General features: G+C 40.6%; 1 protein-coding gene across 2 annotated transcripts in view; it reads left to right on the plus strand.

Annotated features, from left to right (window-relative positions):
• The window catches only part of ST6GALNAC3 (ST6 N-acetylgalactosaminide alpha-2,6-sialyltransferase 3), a 339,199-nt gene extending 324,471 nt beyond the window's left edge, over positions 1-14,728 (plus strand). Inside the window, exons 5-6 of one of the 2 annotated variants that reach the window (XR_012905922.2) lie at positions 1,188-5,649; positions 6,492-14,728. Coding sequence is in view for 1 of the 2 variants with exons in the window: in XM_075936284.2 (XP_075792399.1) it covers positions 1,188-1,374 (187 nt within the window). In the remaining variant the exon portion in view is untranslated. Of the gene's footprint in view, positions 1-1,187 lie in introns of both variants that reach the window. The other variant, XM_075936284.2, reaches the window with a different exon arrangement.
• Positions 14,729-17,434: the final 2,706 nt, after the last annotated feature.

Raw genomic sequence — 17,434 nt, forward strand, 5'->3', positions numbered from 1 at the left:
TGCTTTCATAAAAATTGGCTTATTAGCTTTCTTCCAGTATTATGGAACTTCCTTTTTTCTCCAAGACTTATTGAAAGTCAGCATTAACAGTCCAGTGAACTGTTCTTAGGTAGCTCTTTTAAAACTCTTGGATGAAAACTATATGATGTCTGACTTTTGTAGATTCTGTTTAACATCCTCTAAAGTTACTAGTGGAATGTAAAGACTTTTATTATCAGCATATGATGAGTATGTGTCATCTGTTTTTCCCCAAATACAGAACAGAAATATGTATTGAACACATCTCCTTTTTCTACATTTTTATTGGTAATTCTACCATTACCATCTAGTAACAGACCAGTGCTATTGTCAGGATTCTTTTTTTTTAACTTAATATACTTTTAAAACTTCTTATTGTCCTTAATTCTGCTGGCCATAGAGTTCTTCTTAAGTTCCTATACATCCTTATCAATTTTCTACAAGTCCTAACTTCTGATTTATGTTTATTACTAGCAACTTCCCCTTTCTCCTATTTATTATATTTTTTATCATTATTATTTTATAGCTGTCTTCACTGCCCCTCAAAGCTGTCTCTACAGATTTCAGCCAATAATCCTCAGTACACAGCCCTGGCAGAGAATCAGTATATAGCACAGTAACATTTCACTCTTCCTTTAATAGGGTGGAATGACATTTCCCTATAGTTGCAAATTCTGGACCATTGCTTGAGTAGGAGATATCAGTTTGGTTTAGCTTAATCATTTGCTAGAAAGAGTAGTGCAAAAAGGCTCACCTTTCTGTTTTACTTGTTAATATCAACTGTTGAGTGCCATTCCCAGTCAACCAACCCAAGAACCTGTTTCAGGGACTAGGACTACGCAATGAGAATCTGCCATTTAGAGATACTGACCCCTTGGCTAACTTTTGCAATAGAACAACCCTGGGAGTGTTTTCTAGACTCTGTCTGTAACCCTATGCTAACTAGTAAGCCTGCATTATGGACATATTTTATTTATCTGAGCTATTAAAATGTACACAAACTATACTGTATATATACTATAATGGAAAGATTTTTCATATGATAGCTTTTAATGCACCCAGGATATAAGACACATGGGCAAGGATTCAAATGAATTAAATTACAATGTATGTAATTGATTTCCTGGAGCATGTGTTAACATTTATCTGTGTTTTTTTTTCTTTCCCAGATCAGAAGCCTTTCGAAAGGTCCCTTACCATTATTATGAGCCAGGAAGAGATGAATGTGATGAATACTTTCTGCATGAAAATGCTCCCTATGGAGGTCATAGGTTTATCACAGAAAAGAAAGTATTTGCTAAATGGACCAAGAAGCATATGATAATATTTACACATCCCAACTGGACACTCTCTTGATGTTGGTTATTCTTTTGCATAATATTACAAAAAAATGCCTCTGTTTACAATGATCTGACTTACATTTGATGGACTTTCTCACTCTAGATAAACTAAACTAAAACTGGATGATAGAGAAGTTGATGGTTCAGCTGTTAAGCAAAACTTACCAATTTGTGGAAGGGAGATGAATTGCTTGTTTTATCACTAAGGGTTATATACCACATAATGCACTTTACATTTTGACCACATTTTAATTAATTCAAGACAGCAGCAGTTTCCAGATAACCATGATTCCCTGTTATATACATACCTACAGAGCAATGGTCCTTAAAAGATGTCCAGTTGCCTTAGGTAATTAAAATGCCTATTTGCATTTAGTTTACCTCTAGATTTACATGACTAAAGAGAACTTCCTATAGGCAAATACAAGGGAAGACAGTAGATTTGGAGGTAACTATCTATTTGTCTTTCATGCAAACTGAATACATTTTAAGGACCACCAGTGTGGCAGTATGTGTACACTTGCACATGCATCCACACTCTCTGGGTGTGCTACAATTAGAGATGGGCTAAATAATGATTCTGAAACTCTCAGTAACTCCCATGCACAAAGATATTCATAGGACAAAAGCTCACAAATAACACACAAGTTCTGATTACCAACTTACTCCATCATCTTGAATGACATAATTCATTGAAACACCGTCTCAAATTGTAGTATTTTTGGAGGATGTCTCCCCAGCATCCACCAATGGTACTTCACCTTTTGGGACATCACCCTAAATTATAACTGCTTTTTGAAGTAATAGCTCTACAAATGGTGTAAAAGCACGAGGGTGAGGAGAGTTCTAGGGATGAGGACAGGATATGGAGTTCATAACTCCTGAATTGTGATCGTAGTTTTGAACAATTTGTTTCACCTTTCCACCTCAGTTTTTTCACCTTTAAAATGAGGATAATATTGATCTACCTCACAAAGATATTGTGAGGATGAATTCATGGCCATAAAGTGTTTTGAACATGAAAAATTATACATAAAAAGTTATGATGACAACACCAGTGGTACTTGGCATACATTCTTGTATGCTGGCTTTTTAAGGGAAAGTGGCAGCCATGTAAGGGTCTAAACCTGCAAGATGATGTGCACCTCCTTTTATACTCTGTGTTCTTCCTAATACTGAAGTAGTCCCTCAGCTTACAGTTAGAGCTGAGGGTTCTCTGAGCATCCCAGGATTATTGCATCAATTTTGCAGTTCTTGAGTTTTTATACTAGCCCATCTCTAATGGAAATACACTGTTCAAAGTTAATCATCATGTATTTCAACTGCAGCAGAACCATTTTTAATCTGAAAATAATTCAACTAAATGTGACCCTTTTTACTGTATTTAAATAGATGTTGAAGTCTCTTTCCATTTGAAACATTTCCTAAGAACATTTTCGCACCTGGAATGTCAGCTTCCACACTGTAATAACCAATACTGTGAAAGAAGTGTGTGTGGTATTTTGCACACAGGGAGTACTCACACTATTAAACAGGAAACTTTGAATACTTTTGTAAATCATGAAAAGGGGAAAGGAAACCCTATTTTTACATGTTTGCAATGTTGTTGTAGCTGTGCTGGTCCCAGGATATGAGAGAGACAATTACCTCACCTACCTTGTCTCTCTATTTTTTTCATGTAAGTATTTGTATACTGACTGAATTGCCTAATGTATATTTCTATATATGTAAATCTATATTTGATATGTCTAGAGCATATATATTCTTTTTCATCATCATTAAGTGCCAGCCTTCTATAATGAAGAGGAGACACCATTCCCCTTTGTTGTTGAGAGTGATGTCAGAGTTTTATCTCCATTTCCCTTGTACTATGCCTCTGGATTTTTCCATTACAGCATCTTCCTGATGGTTTTTAAAATATATGAGCTTTCTCCGCCTATTACCTATTGCGTGCCATACCCGTACATGATTCGTGGCAGGCATTACCTTGATGGGCTTGTGGTTAAGGTACTGGACTAAGCCTCGGGTGGTATAAAGTCAGTGTCTGGCTTTGTCACAATCTTCCTGTGTGGCCTCAGGCAAGTCATTTGATCTCTCTCTGCCTCCGTTTCCCTTTTGAAAAATGAGGATTATCACATTTCCTCATCCCTTCCTTTGTCCATCCTTTTGTTTGATTGCAAGCTTGTTAAGTCAGATACTGTCGTGTACCATGTGTCTGTCCAGTGCCTTGCCCAGTGCAGCCCCAATCTCAGTTACAATTATAAAAATAAAAAAAACCATGAAATATCTCCTCTCCCAAACGTTTAAAATCTATTCTAGACCAATACAGCAAGGACTGAAATAAAGCAAGGATGGGGAAAGGGGTAATGGAAGGATGGAAGCTACAGCTCTGAGTCCTTGATCTATATTTGCTATATGCATGCACATATTGTCAATTTGAATGGCTAGATAGAAAGTTAATAAAAGGAACTGCAGCGAGGGATTTGAAGGAAAACGCAAGGATGCAGAGCACACCACACAATGGGGGGTGTTCTCTTCATATTGGACAAGGGCAAAACGGGGAAATGTGTAAAGTCACTTGTGGGAAAAGGAACCCAAAGGGTGAACATCAGGTGAGATGAGGTGGCAGAATTAAAGAGGGGTGACTAGTAATGAGATAGAGGCAGAAATTATTCATGTGAGTGAGAGGAGCCTTCATGTGAGATAAATCTTGCATGATAGGTCATCAGAGCAGACAACCACGATGGGACCAGGCCATGGGAGGGTTGGCCTATGCTCCAGGAAGAGGTAGGGCCTCAGATGGAAGGAGAAGGACTGGGGGTAGCCAGCCTTCTGCATTTCCTGGAGCACACCACACCAGCTCCCCCAGCCCTTCGTGCTGGCTAGAGTGTGCCACATGGCATTCCAGCAGCAATTTAAAAGGTCCAGGGTGCTGGGTGCTGCCAACGCTGCAGTATTGGCAGCACTGACTGGGATCCCTGGGCTCTTTAAAATTGCTGGGCGCCGGAGCAGTTAACCCCTTTGCCCCCTCTCTTTCCCAGTCGGCAAACCTGCAGAGCTAGTAGATTCCTCAGAGCCATAGCCTACAATTCTTCAATCCACCATCATCATCTCTGTGTGTATATCGGCAGGGCAGCATGTCAAATATTATGTATGCTTCTCATCTAGCTCAGTTAGTGCTTTTTCTGCAGCCATCTATAGTCATGGCCTAAAAAACCCACCTTGACTGTATCAGGCTATGCATTATGATAGCTAATGCCTACTTCTCTCACCAAGGGTTTTGTTTTCATTTACATCTGCACAGTGTGTGTTAAGGATGAGGAAACCATTTTTCCCCACAATAAGGACAGCGTTCAGATCATCTATGTGTATATTTTTCCATATCTGGAAAGAGCAATATTTCAGTATCATTCCAGCCTGAAGGCAAGATAGTTTTAAGATAATTGGAACTTGTTCAGATCAACAAAAATCTATTGTAAAGTATGTGAAGCCTTATTCTGAAAAATAAATAGGGCCAATGCAAATATTTAATACAATTATACAAAATCCTCCAAGAGCAATCAGGACATCCTACTCACAAGTCCACAAATGGTATTTTACATTAATATAAAAAAATTGGAGACTTGAACTGGTTTGAAATTTGCAATGTGTGTTTACAGATAGCGGTTAACACACATTCTGCTACAGAAGGCCAATCTCTGGTATGTATTCAGTTCTGACTTTGCATTCTCTTCAGCATTTACTGTACATTATATCGGGGAAAAGTGTAGCATGGCTTAGTGGCTTCAGCACTGGACAGGGAAACAGGAGAGAGAGGGTCTAACCATTGCTGTACTATGGGTGGCTATGTGACCTTAGGCTAGTCACCCCTCCACACCTCAGTTTCCCCATCTGGAAAAGGGGGATAATGATAGTGACCTTTATACTTTGAGATCTACTGATGACAAGTGCTATGTAATAAATAGGTATTATTATTTCTTTACCAACTATAGCATTTCTAGGTAAATGTTCACTGACATTCACCTCTCCCTGTACAAATAGGAATGAAGGCAAAGCATTGCAATGTGTTCTTAGGTGCATTGCTAAACAAGAATTCTTGTCTCCACTATGCCGGTGATCCATACTGCAGCAACTGATCCACTGGCCACTGATTTATCATGCGTACTAAGACGCGATAAATCAATCTCTGAATGCTCTCCTGTTGACACCAGTACTCCACCAGGATGAGAAAAGTAGCTGGCATTGATGGGAGAACAGCCCCCACCAAACTTACCACATGCAAGATGCAGTGGTAAGTACATCAGCTTCAGCCAGACTATTTACATAGGTGTAGTGACGTAGATTAGGTTGATGTCAAGGGTTAGAATAGACAAGACACATTTTTATATCCCGCTGAAACGATGTGCATGCTTTGCTCAGTAGGAATAAACTGCAGAATAGGGGCTTAAATGAGGAATCTGGAGAACCTGAGGATACCAATCAGTTTCTCCTTAAGAATTCTATCATTGGAAAATTCACCACAAATATTTTTTCTGTATTTTAAACAAACTTTTCTAAAGAGGAAATTATTCTAAAATGAATGGAATCTATTGTAACTCTTTATGGCATATTTACATGCTATATGGAATAGTTCATCGGGTGCAATGACCATTTAGATAAATACATCTCCACTAATAGCAGCTAAATGTGTAGCAGAATTGAAAACCTCTTTAGGCTCTGTTGTCACAAGCCAGACTTGGAAGTGTTGCTACCTGCTTGTAGTGAATTGAAGGTTGAGTAAAACCACATTTGGAAACGTTACTCTGGTGTGGCTGAATCTTGATGCAAATGAACATCACTTCCTTTATTTGAATTAGCCTCTCGTTAGCATAAATGAAATTCAGATTTTCATTTTTTTATTATATGTATAAGGAACTAAGACCACTGTAAAGACATGGCTTTGTGGGAATTTGTTAGAAATCAGCACTACAGTATGGAAGAAAGAATTTTGTTGTATAGCCATGTTAAGAGACCTTGATCAGTTAACTTCTGAGAGCTATTAGAACAGTAATGTGGCAGCATTTATTATTTTAAATAAAGACTACTACATATTATCTGACCTTAATTAGATGCTATTTGTTTACTTTATTTAAGAATCCCTATATTAATCAACTACCCTCCACGTGGGAACTAATGATACAGCCAAGAATGATCTTGAGCGTGTTACTGCGGATTATGTAGCGCTAGGAAGAAGGATCCAACAATTTGGAGCGCAAGTGGTATTCTCCTCCATCCTCCCTGTTGAAGGGAAAGGACTGGGCAGGGATCGTTGAATTGAGGACGTAAATGCGTGGTTGCGCAGATGGTGTCGCAGAGAGCGCTTTGGTTTCTTCAACCATGGGACTCTGTTCCGGGCACAAGGATTGTTAGGAAGAGATGGGATCCACCTAACGAAGAGAGGAAGGAGCATCTTCGCGAGCAGGCTTGCAAACCTAGTGAGGAGGGCTTTAAACTAGGTTCGTCGGGGGACAGTGACCAAAACCCTAGGGGAGTGGGAAAGTCGGATACCGGGAAGAAATGCAGAGAGGAAGGGGCAAGAAAGGAGGACCCATGTTTCGAATGGAGAAGATAGGACGATCAACTGGTTACCTGAAGTGTTTGTACACTAATGCGAGAAGCCTGGGCAACAAACAGGAAGAACTGGAGGCCCTGGCCCAGACCAGGAAATATGATTTAATTGCGATAACAGAGACTTGGCGGGATGACTCGCATGACTGGAGCGCTGTCATGGAAGGGTATAGACTGTTCAGGAACAACAGGGAGGGGAGAAAAGGAGGAGGAGTTACACTATATGTAAGAGAGCACTACGATTGCTCTGAACTCCAGTATAAAGAGGGAGAAAAACCTGTTGAGAGTCTATGGGTTAAGTTTAAAGGAGCAAACAACAGCATTGATGTTGTGGTTGGTGTTTGCTACAGGCCACCGAATCAGGTGGATGAGGTAGATGAGGCTTTCTTCGGACAACTGAGCGAAGCTTCCAGATCGCAGGCCCTGGTTCTCGTGGGGGACTTTAATCACCCTGACATCTGCTGAGAAACCTATACGGCAGTACACAGGCAATCCAGGAAGTTTTTGGAGAATGTTGGGGATAACTTCTTGACGCAGGAGCTGAAGGATCCGACCAGGGGCCGTGCGCAGCTTGACCTTCTGCTCACAAACAGGGAGGAACTAATAGGGGAAGTGGAGGTGGGTGACAACCTGGGAAGCAGTGATCATGAGATGGTAGATTTCAGGATCCTGACCAAAGGAAGAAAAGAGAGTAGTAAAATACACACCTTGGACTTCAAAAAAGCAGATTTTGACTCCCTCTGAGATCTGATAGGCAGAATCCCCTGGGATGTTAACATGAAGGGGAAAGGAGTCCAGGACAGCTAGCAGTATTTTCAAGAAGCCTTATTGAAGGCACAGAAAGAAACCATCCCGACACGTAGCAAGAGAGGCAAACATGGTAGGAGACCGGACTGGCTTACAGGGGAAATCCTTGGTGAACTTAAGCACAAAAAGGAAGCTTACAAAGAGTGGAAACTTGGACAAATGACCTGGGAGGAGTTTAAAGGTATAGCTCGAGAATGCCAGAGGGTTATCAGGAAGGCGAAAGCGCAAATGGAATTGTGACTGGCTAAGGATGTGAAGGATAACAAGAAAGGTTTCTACAGGCATTTTAACAAGAAGAAGGTGATCAGAGAGGGTGTGCGGCCCCTAATGGATGAAGGAGGTAACCTAGTGACAGATGATGTGGGGAAAGCTGAAGTACTCAATGCTTTCTTTGCCTCTGTATTCACGGACAAGGTCGGCTCCTGGACTTCTGCGCCAAGTGACACAAGATGGGATGAAGATGGACAGCCCGTGGTGGGTAAAGAACAGGTTAGGAACTATTTAGAAAAGCTAAACGTACATAAATCCATGGGTCCGGACTTAGTGCATCCGAGGGTACTGAGGGAGTTGGCAAATGTCATTGTGGAGCCTTTGGCTATTATCTTTGAAAAGTCGTGGAGATCGGGAGAAATCCCGGATGACTGGAAAAAGGCAAATGTAGTGCCCATCTTCAAAAAAGGGAAGAAGGATGATCCAGGGAACTATAGGCTGGTCAGTCTTACCTCGGTTCCTGGAAAAATCATGGAAGGGATCCTTAAGGAATCCATATTGAGGCACTTGGATGAGAAGGAAATGATTAGGAATAGTCAGCATGGATTCACAAAGGGCAAGTCGTGCCTGACCAATCTGATTAGCTTCTATGATGAGGTAACTGGCTCGGTGGACATGGGGAAGTCAGTGGATGTTATATACCTTGACTTTAGCAAGGCTTTTGATACGGTCTCCCACAATATTCTTGCCAGCAAGTTAAGGGATTGTGGATTGCATAAATGGACAGTAAGATAGATAGAAAGATGGCTAGAATGCCGGGCCCAGCGTGTAGTGATCAATGGCTCGATGTCAGGATGGCGGTCGGTTTCTAGCGAAGTGCCCCAAGGTTCAGTTCTAGGACCGGTTTTGTTCAATATCTTTATTAATGATCTGGATGAGGGGATGGATTGCACCCTCAGCAAATTTGCGGATGACACTAAGCCGGGGGGAGAGGTAGATACGCTTAAGGGCAGAGATAGGGTACAGAATGACTTAGACAAATTGGAGGATTGGGCCACAAGAAATCTGATGAGGTTCAACAAGGACAAGTGTAGAGTCCTGCACTTGGGACGGAAGAATCCCAAGCATAGTTACAAGCTGGGGACCAACCGGTTAAGTAGTAGTTCTGCAGAAAAGGACCTGGGGGTTACAGTGGATGAGAAGCTAGATATGAGTCAAAGTGTGCCCTTGTAGCCAAGAAGGCTAATGGCATATTAGGTTGCATTAAGAGGAGCATTGCCAGCAAATCCAGAGATGTCATTATTCCCCTTTATTCGGCTTTGGTGAGGCCGCATCTGGAGTATTGTGTCCAGTTCTGGGCCCCCCACTACAAAAAGGATGTGGACGCATTGGAGAGGGTCCAGCAGAGGGCAACCAAAATGATTAGGGGGCTGGAGCATATGACTTATGAGGAGAGGCTGAGGGACTTGGGTCTGTTTAGTCTGCAGAAGCGAAGAGTGAGGAGGGATTTGATAGCAGCCTTCAACTTCCTGAAGGGAGGTTCCAAAGAGGATGGAGACAGGCTGTTCTCAGTAGTGACAGATGGCAGAACAAGGAGCAATGGTCTCAAGTTGTGGTGGGAGAGGTCCAGGTTGGATATTAGGAAAAACTATTTCACTAGGAGGGTGGTGAAGCATTGGAATGGGTTACCTAGGGAAGTAGTGGAGTCTCCATCCCTAGATGTGTTTAAGTCTCAGCTTGACAAAGCCCTGGCCGGGTTGATTTAGTTGGGATTGGTCCTGCCTAGAGCAGGGGGCTGGACTTGATGACCTTCTGAGGTCTCTTCCAGTTCTATGATTCTATGATTCTATGATACCCATGTGAATAAAGAAAGTAAGCAGTTGACCTGTACACCTCAAATAGTTCTTCTAGTTATTTCTGGTAGAATGATGCTCACAAATATTTTGGCAGTATATTTTGCTATCAAACATATTAATTGGGAATATTTTTCATTCATGTCAGATAAGTAAATTTGTCTTCATTGTCCAACCAGCTGTGGTCCTAAATTAGATAAAAGATTAAAATAGAGGACACATTTATTTTGCATACTTTCTATATGGCATGTAGATCTGTTGTCTTATGAAAAGTGGGAAAAATTGGAGCAAAAATTTCACAAAATATTTTGATAGAATCACAGAATATTAGAACTGGAAGGGACCTAAAGATCATTAAGCCCAGTTCCCTGCCCTCAGGGCAGGACCAAGCACTGTCTAGATCCGTGTTTCCCAATTTTATTTGGCCACAGAACCCTTTTAAACTCGAAAGAATTTTGCGGAACCCCTAATAACAGTCTTATATATGGAGCTGAAAAAGTAGATCACAAATAAGTAAAGATAATAATAAACAAATGCTAAACAAGGTCATCGGATCAACATTTAGTTGAACTGCACATATTTTAAAACATTATTATTTTTTAATAATAAAATGTTATTGTAATTGAATTTTCTCGCAGAACCCTTATTTTCACTTTGCGGAACCCCAGGGTTCTGCAGAACACCATTTTGGAAACACTGGTCTAGATCATCCCTGATAGATGTCTATCTGACCTGCTCATATTTTATCCATCTCTAGTTGCATTCAACTTTGATACATTTTGATGATGTCACAATTGCATGTACTGCAGTGTGTCAAATTGAACCATGTTTTCTAATCAGTCTGAAAATTTGCCTGATCTGCACACTCCTCCCTTCCCATCTGCCAATGCTCCAACTCTTCCCCTTTCAGAGGAATCTGCAATGCACAGAGAAGAGAGAAGATGGTTCCATAGAGGCAGGTGAATCCTTCTCTCATGCAGCATGAGGAGATATGCACACACACATACAGACAGATCCAAGGAGGGTGGTCCAGGTTCTCAGTCTTAGATACCTGGCTTGTGTGCTTTGTTCACATGTTAGGATCTAAGAGGTTGCAAGATTTGGGTTTGGGAAGGAATGTTCCACCAAGGTGGGAGGCATAGATCACCGGCTGTGATTATCTAAGCATGGTAACATTGCAGGGGCCTTGGGCACTGGTGACATCTCCGTGTCTCGTGTTCTCTGTGTGAGACATAGAACTGTTTACTCTCCCGAGGACTAAAATGCTTTAATAACTGAAGCCATTGGGCTCAGCATAGAATATTTGTGTGAAATGTGATGGTCCCTGTTATACAGGAGGTCAGACTAGATGATAAAATGGTCCCTTCTGGCCTTTAACTCTGAAATTTATGAAACTATGAAAGGTCATAACAGTGACATCATTAAAATGAAGGAGTTTTGTGCAGGAGCAGACTGTTCAAAGTTAAAAAAATTAGGAGAGGTCAATCACTTTAATAGTCATAGACTGCTCATTGCTATGGTATGGACCCTGAGTAGACACTGAGGGCCCAACACAAAGCCCATTGAAGTCAGTGGAGGTATCTCCTGTGACATCAGTGAGGCTACATCTACACTGTAGCCTTCTTCTGCAATAGCTTATGCAAATGAAGCATGGAGTAGAATATCGCCATGCTTCATTTGCATAATTAATTAGCAGCCGCTTTTGCGCAAGAGCCTTTTGCACAAAAAGGAGCTGTGTAGATGGCTCCTTTTTGCGCAAAAACCCCCTCTTGTGCAAGAGCCGTTTTTCCTCAGTTTTTCAGTATTCCACTCCACAATTCATTGACATAAGCTTTTGTGGAAGAAGGCCACAATGTAGACATAGCCTGGGCTTTGAATCAGGCACAAAATATCCATCACTATAAAATCTTGGCAATCATTTGAACTGAGGTAGCGAATCTTGTGGAGAAAGCACCATGTGCACTAATGCATTGAATATATAGTAACAATAATAATGTCAAGGGAGAGCAAGTTCAGCGCTGTAGGGGCTGTATCCCAACCAATGCTCTGCACCGGAACTATCATGCCATGACCCTTCAGGACTGCTGGTGTCAGAACACAAACGCGAGATGCATACCCATGAAACATGCCCATTAAAGCAAAGAACATTCTTCTTTGAATTATACATGTATACTGCCCTGAAAAGAAGGGAAAACAGAGGCACTTTACACATTGGTGCTTGTGTCTGGTTGCAAATAATCTCTGACTGTATTTCAGAAATAACATATGCCTCTAGTGATACTGGAGCTAGTCTGGTACTTGTTTTTGATTAACTTTAGACTAACCACAAAAGTAAAATTCCATATCAGTTTTCCAACTTAGAGCTGTCCTTGGGCAATGGTATATACGGAGTACAACAAATACTCTTTTTGTGTTTGTTTGTTGTTTCCTGACTTGGCATGGTTAGCTCTTTTGAGCAGAAAGTGTTTCATTTCCTGCAGATGTGTCTCTTTCTGTGGCTTTTCTCTTTGGAAGACACAGTGAAATGTGACTTATATATGCAGAGGTAAAGAAGGCCTTGGTGAATAAACAGCCAAAATCCAAATGTTCTTTCTTGACTACTGCTGGGTTTCTGTGCATAGCTTCAGGAAACATGTTATTTGTTGCTCCATGTTACATAACCCACAGAATATTCACTTCCATTTACTGGATTGGTGCTCCTATGGTGAAATCTACAAGAGGAGTCTAATGGAGGAAGGAATTGAATCCAAAATAAGGATTCCCAGGAGGTCAGGGCCATCTGCTTGTCATCCCAGTGTTTCACTGCCAGCTTTGGCTACCAAACCTGTCCTGCTTCCACAGCTCCATTAGATAATACGCATCCTGCACTACAAACAGGGCAGCCCATGACTTGCTCATAGCATGCCCACTCCCATTCCCACAGAATCTGTTCTGATAGAGCAGCGTTTCCCAATTTTATTTGGCCACGGAACCCTTTTCAGCTTGAAAGAATTTCAAGGAACCCCTAGAGTTGCTAAGGTAAAATTTGTCGAGCAAAAAAAACCAAAAAACCCACCGTGCAATTTGTTGAGCGGAAAAAAAAAAATCATTTGAAGATTCCTGGGAAGAGGAACCCTCATTCCTTTTGCCACTTGGAGATATAGTGTCATAATCTAACCCCCAGATATGAGTGGTGTCAGTGTTGGGGTCTTGGAAGAGTGGGTTGTTCAGCTGAAATGCTATTGGGTTATGATGCTGTCAATATGTTGTAAGATTAACTAGCTTGCAAAGGGTTCATGGACCCGTCCAATGTTTGATTTTGAATGTATGATTGGTTGCTATTATATGTCTTATAGAAATGCAGGTGTTAGTATGTTGATATGGTCCAATATCATTCTGATTTACCAGCCCTAAAGAAATTGTAACTTGACCTAGTGTATGTTCCTAGCATGTAGTGTGCATGATGGCATGACACTGTAATAGATAATAGAAGTTTTGTGCAGACATATTGTAAGTAATAGTAGCTTTCTCTATTTAATATTGCATGATGTTGAGTTGTAGTGCTTTGCTTCAAACATATACCAGTGCCATTAGCAGACTGTGGCATATAAACTAATGAAGCCAGTCAGGAAACGTTTACTAAACTTGACATTTTTCACTTGAAAATCAGACATAGTTAAACATATTTTTGTGAACCTACCCTGGGGCTCAGCTATCATTTCTGTGCCTCTGCTATAAGGAAAGCCCACATTTGGGTATAACCTCAGGAATGACTTTCTTGACACAGGCAGTGTCAAATACATTGTGTCATGTAGGACAGCATTCACACATGTTTGACTCCTGTGCAAATATCTTATTTTTGGCTTCAGCTCCATGTGTGACAGGATGAATGTGGTTGCTGTACAGTTTGTTCATGTTGAAATTCCTGACACTACCATTTCTGAGGCTGGGAGGAATTTTTCCTATGCTATCTGCTGTTAGGGATTCCCATCTATCCCCTCCTCAGCACATGCACACACACATGCACTCACAGTTGATAGCACAATGAGAAAAACTGAATATCTCTTACAGAGGAAATTGTTTGTTGTTTTATGTTCAGTAAAGTCATGGTATATTCTCAAAATGACCTGCTAGAATGCACTGAGAAAAGTAACTTCTGTTCACCCCAGCTAACAACACAATCTTTTCACTAAACAAATGTTTAGTCTTTTCTCCATACTTCCTGGTTTGGGCTAATACCTTTCATCACCATGCCTTTTTCTGATCCGAACCCTCTCAGGTAATATGGTGTGAGGGGGGTCTCTCAGCAACTCACAGAATCATGTCCTAAATGTGCTCCACAAGTCAGGAATGTGTTGAAGTAAAGTGCACAATACGAAAAGTGTCTGTTTTGATCAGATTTAATTTTCATTCTATTTACTCTAAATAGGCATTTTATTGCGTACATGCTTGTTACTAATATTGCTCTGCTAATGCACCCATTGTTTTTATATAGTATATAATACACATCTTTCCTTTCATCTTTTTACAGGGACAGTTTTTATCCTTCTTGCACACCAGAAGGTTCTTCGGTGTGTGTGTGCGTGTGTATACATATGCAAGTGTTCTGTTTTATGAAGTTCCTATTACATATTACTATAATGAATTTAAATAGAAGTTTCATATATTATTACATTTATTTCTTACTTGCTTTTGTTAGTGCTGGCAAATGAGTACATAATATACAGACCTCCAGATTTAAGAGTCTTTTGTACTGTTAAAGTTATTTGAGATATTTCACGATTTGTCAATTTTCCTACTGTGTTCTACTTACTTTTCACTCTCATTTGGATTATTTTTATGTGCTATCTCTGTATTTGCAAAATTGTGCCTGGGATATTTTAAAGTTTGAATAATAAACGTGTACAATTTCCAGTCTCTGTTAGAGAATATTTTTGTTACATCATTTGTGCACATCTGTGTACCAGACAAATATTATTTATTTATACACTGCTGCAAATGTACATGATAATTCACAAAGCACACAGCAAAAATCCCCAAATTCCCTGACTCACAAAAAGTTTTCTATCGGCTTCAAACAAATATAATACATGAACTGGACTTTAATTATTACTCTTACTGATATTAGAAGACATTAGTATCTGGCGATTTTTTAAATACATAAATCCAGTCCTGATCCTGCAAACACTCATATATGCTTAACTCTAAGCATGTGGGCAGTAGTAATTCACTTCAATTGAGCTATTTGGGGAGTAAAGTTAAGCAGTTATGCAAGTGTTTGCAGTACTGGGTCCTAAGTAAACACATTATTTTCCCTCCAGTAAGAAGTGCATAGTTCCCATCCACTCTCCCACAAATTGAGGTCATTTCAGAAGTGAGTGGATATGAAGAAGATAAGAGAGGGTCTTCAGCTCTTAAAAAGAGAGAGAGCACTCCAGAAATAGAGAGTTGTTGGAAAGCTCATGTCTAATGATAATGGGTAAGTATTTGCTTCTTTATTTCACAGCCAGTACAGTCATCAAAGACCTACAAGGCTGTGATATATAATACAGGCTTCAAGGCTGTGATATATAATGCAGCCTTTGTATCATCTTGTTTAAGACCAGATTCTGGTACCTGGTCTGACCTGTGAAAACAGGAGTGCTGGATAGAGTGATGTGTTTCCTACCCCTTGCAGTGACATGTTCACAAAGGTGTCCGAAGAAGGAAAGGTGGGAAAGAAATGGAATTCCCAAGCGGAGCTCTAAGAGTCTTTCAAACTTGACAACCTGCCAAGGGATTTGTTAAGAATTTGTGTGTTATTTTTCAAACACATTTACTGGAAACACATTAATGTTCCCTTCAGAGTCATTAGAGCTTCACGTGTATGTGCATACTAATAACATGATGAAATATAGATTTATTTCATCCCCTTTGTCCATGCAGCTTGGTTAGATTTGTAAGTTATTGTTAGATCTTCGTTCATACTCAACTGCTGTGGCACAGAGTCTGAATGTGAATTCGTTGTTATGCATTGTGGATCCACACATGCTTATGTACTAAAATCTAATTATTGAAATTTTTTAATGTAATGATAACAACAAGAGCATTGATGCATGCACAGTGGTTCCTGTGAGTGAATAATAGACAGACACTAAAAAGGACACTTTTGAGCACATCTGTGCTCTATATGAGCCTAGCCCACAATCACATTATGACCTAAGGCCCCCAGTCCCTCAAGCAGCTTCCTGAGAGCAGAGCTTTGTACTGACATAGCGCTGTTGACAAGAGTGTGCCTGCAGGTTTGCAGGACTGAAGTCAAGGAAATATAAATGTTGATTAATCTGAAGTAAGGTCTCTTTAAAAGAAATCCAAATCCCTCATTAAACCAACTTGTTAATATTGGAAAGTGCTTTGATGAAATAAAATCTGTTTGGTTGTTATGCTGATTATTTTAGTTCAAGTCATTTGGCTTAGTTTTTAGCAAGGGAGATCTGTGTTAGATTATATGAAAATATTTCAACCTGTAATGATAGTTAAAGAGTGGACCAAGTTACTTAGGATAGGTTGACAAGTATCAGTCGGGTAGCCATGTTAGTCTGAATCTGCATAAACAACGAGAAGTCCTGTGGTACCTTATAGACTAACAGATTTACTGGAACATAAGCTTTCATGGGCAATGAAGTTTATATAGCCTTCAAGGATGTGTCATGCATCAAGGTGTAGGTGATGCCTCCTAGTGATTGGGGTAGGAGTCTGACTGGTGGTCAGAGTAGAATCACAGGGCAGAACCAGAGTCGTGGTCAAGACACAAGTCAATGGTTGGCACCAAGACTTAGGAATCAGGAGTTCAGTGGTGGGCAGGGAGTAGGGCAGAGCAGAGCAGGCAAGGGGTGTAGTCAGGGCTGGACAAGAAGCGGGTCTGGCACAGCTACAAGCATAGAATGTAATCAGCACCCATTATACTGCTGCTGCTACAGGGTTTAAATTGTAATCTATTGGCTCTCCTTTCAGGGAGCACGGTCACTTACAGAGGGGCTGTGTCTAGATTGCATCCCTTTTCCGTAAAAGGGATGCAAATTAGACACATCGCAATTGCAAATGAAGCGGGGATTTAAATCCCCCCGCTTCATTTGCATAAAAATGGCTGCCGCTTTTTCCCGGCTCGGAGCTTTGCCGGAAAAAAGCGCCAGTCTAGACGCGGATCTTTCGGAAAAGGCTTTATTTTCCAAAAGATCCGCATCTAGACTGGCTCTTTTTTCCGGCAAAGCTCCGAGCCAGAAAAAAGCGGCAGCCATTTTTATGCAAATGAAGCGGGGGGGATTTAAATCCCCGCTTCATTTGCAATTGTAATGTGTCTAATTTGCATCCCTTTTACGGAAAAGTGATGCAGTCTAGACACAGCCAGGGTGTATTGGGTCCACAAGCTCATTGAGTTGCTAGACACCCAGTCCAGGGGCATCTGAGCTCCTTACAGTATCTTCATGGGGAACAAATATTTAATGATGGGCCTTTCTGTTTGGCAGACAAAGATATAACACCATCCATTGTCTGAAAGTGGAAACTAAACACATTCAGAGTAGAAATAAGGCATAATTGTTTAACAGTGAGTGCAATTACCCATTGAAAGAATTTACCAAG

This window comes from Pelodiscus sinensis, chromosome 9 (genome assembly GCF_052426305.1).
Source record: "Pelodiscus sinensis isolate ZL-2025 chromosome 9, ASM5242630v1, whole genome shotgun sequence".
In the NCBI taxonomy this organism is placed as follows: domain Eukaryota; kingdom Metazoa; phylum Chordata; order Testudines; family Trionychidae; genus Pelodiscus; species Pelodiscus sinensis.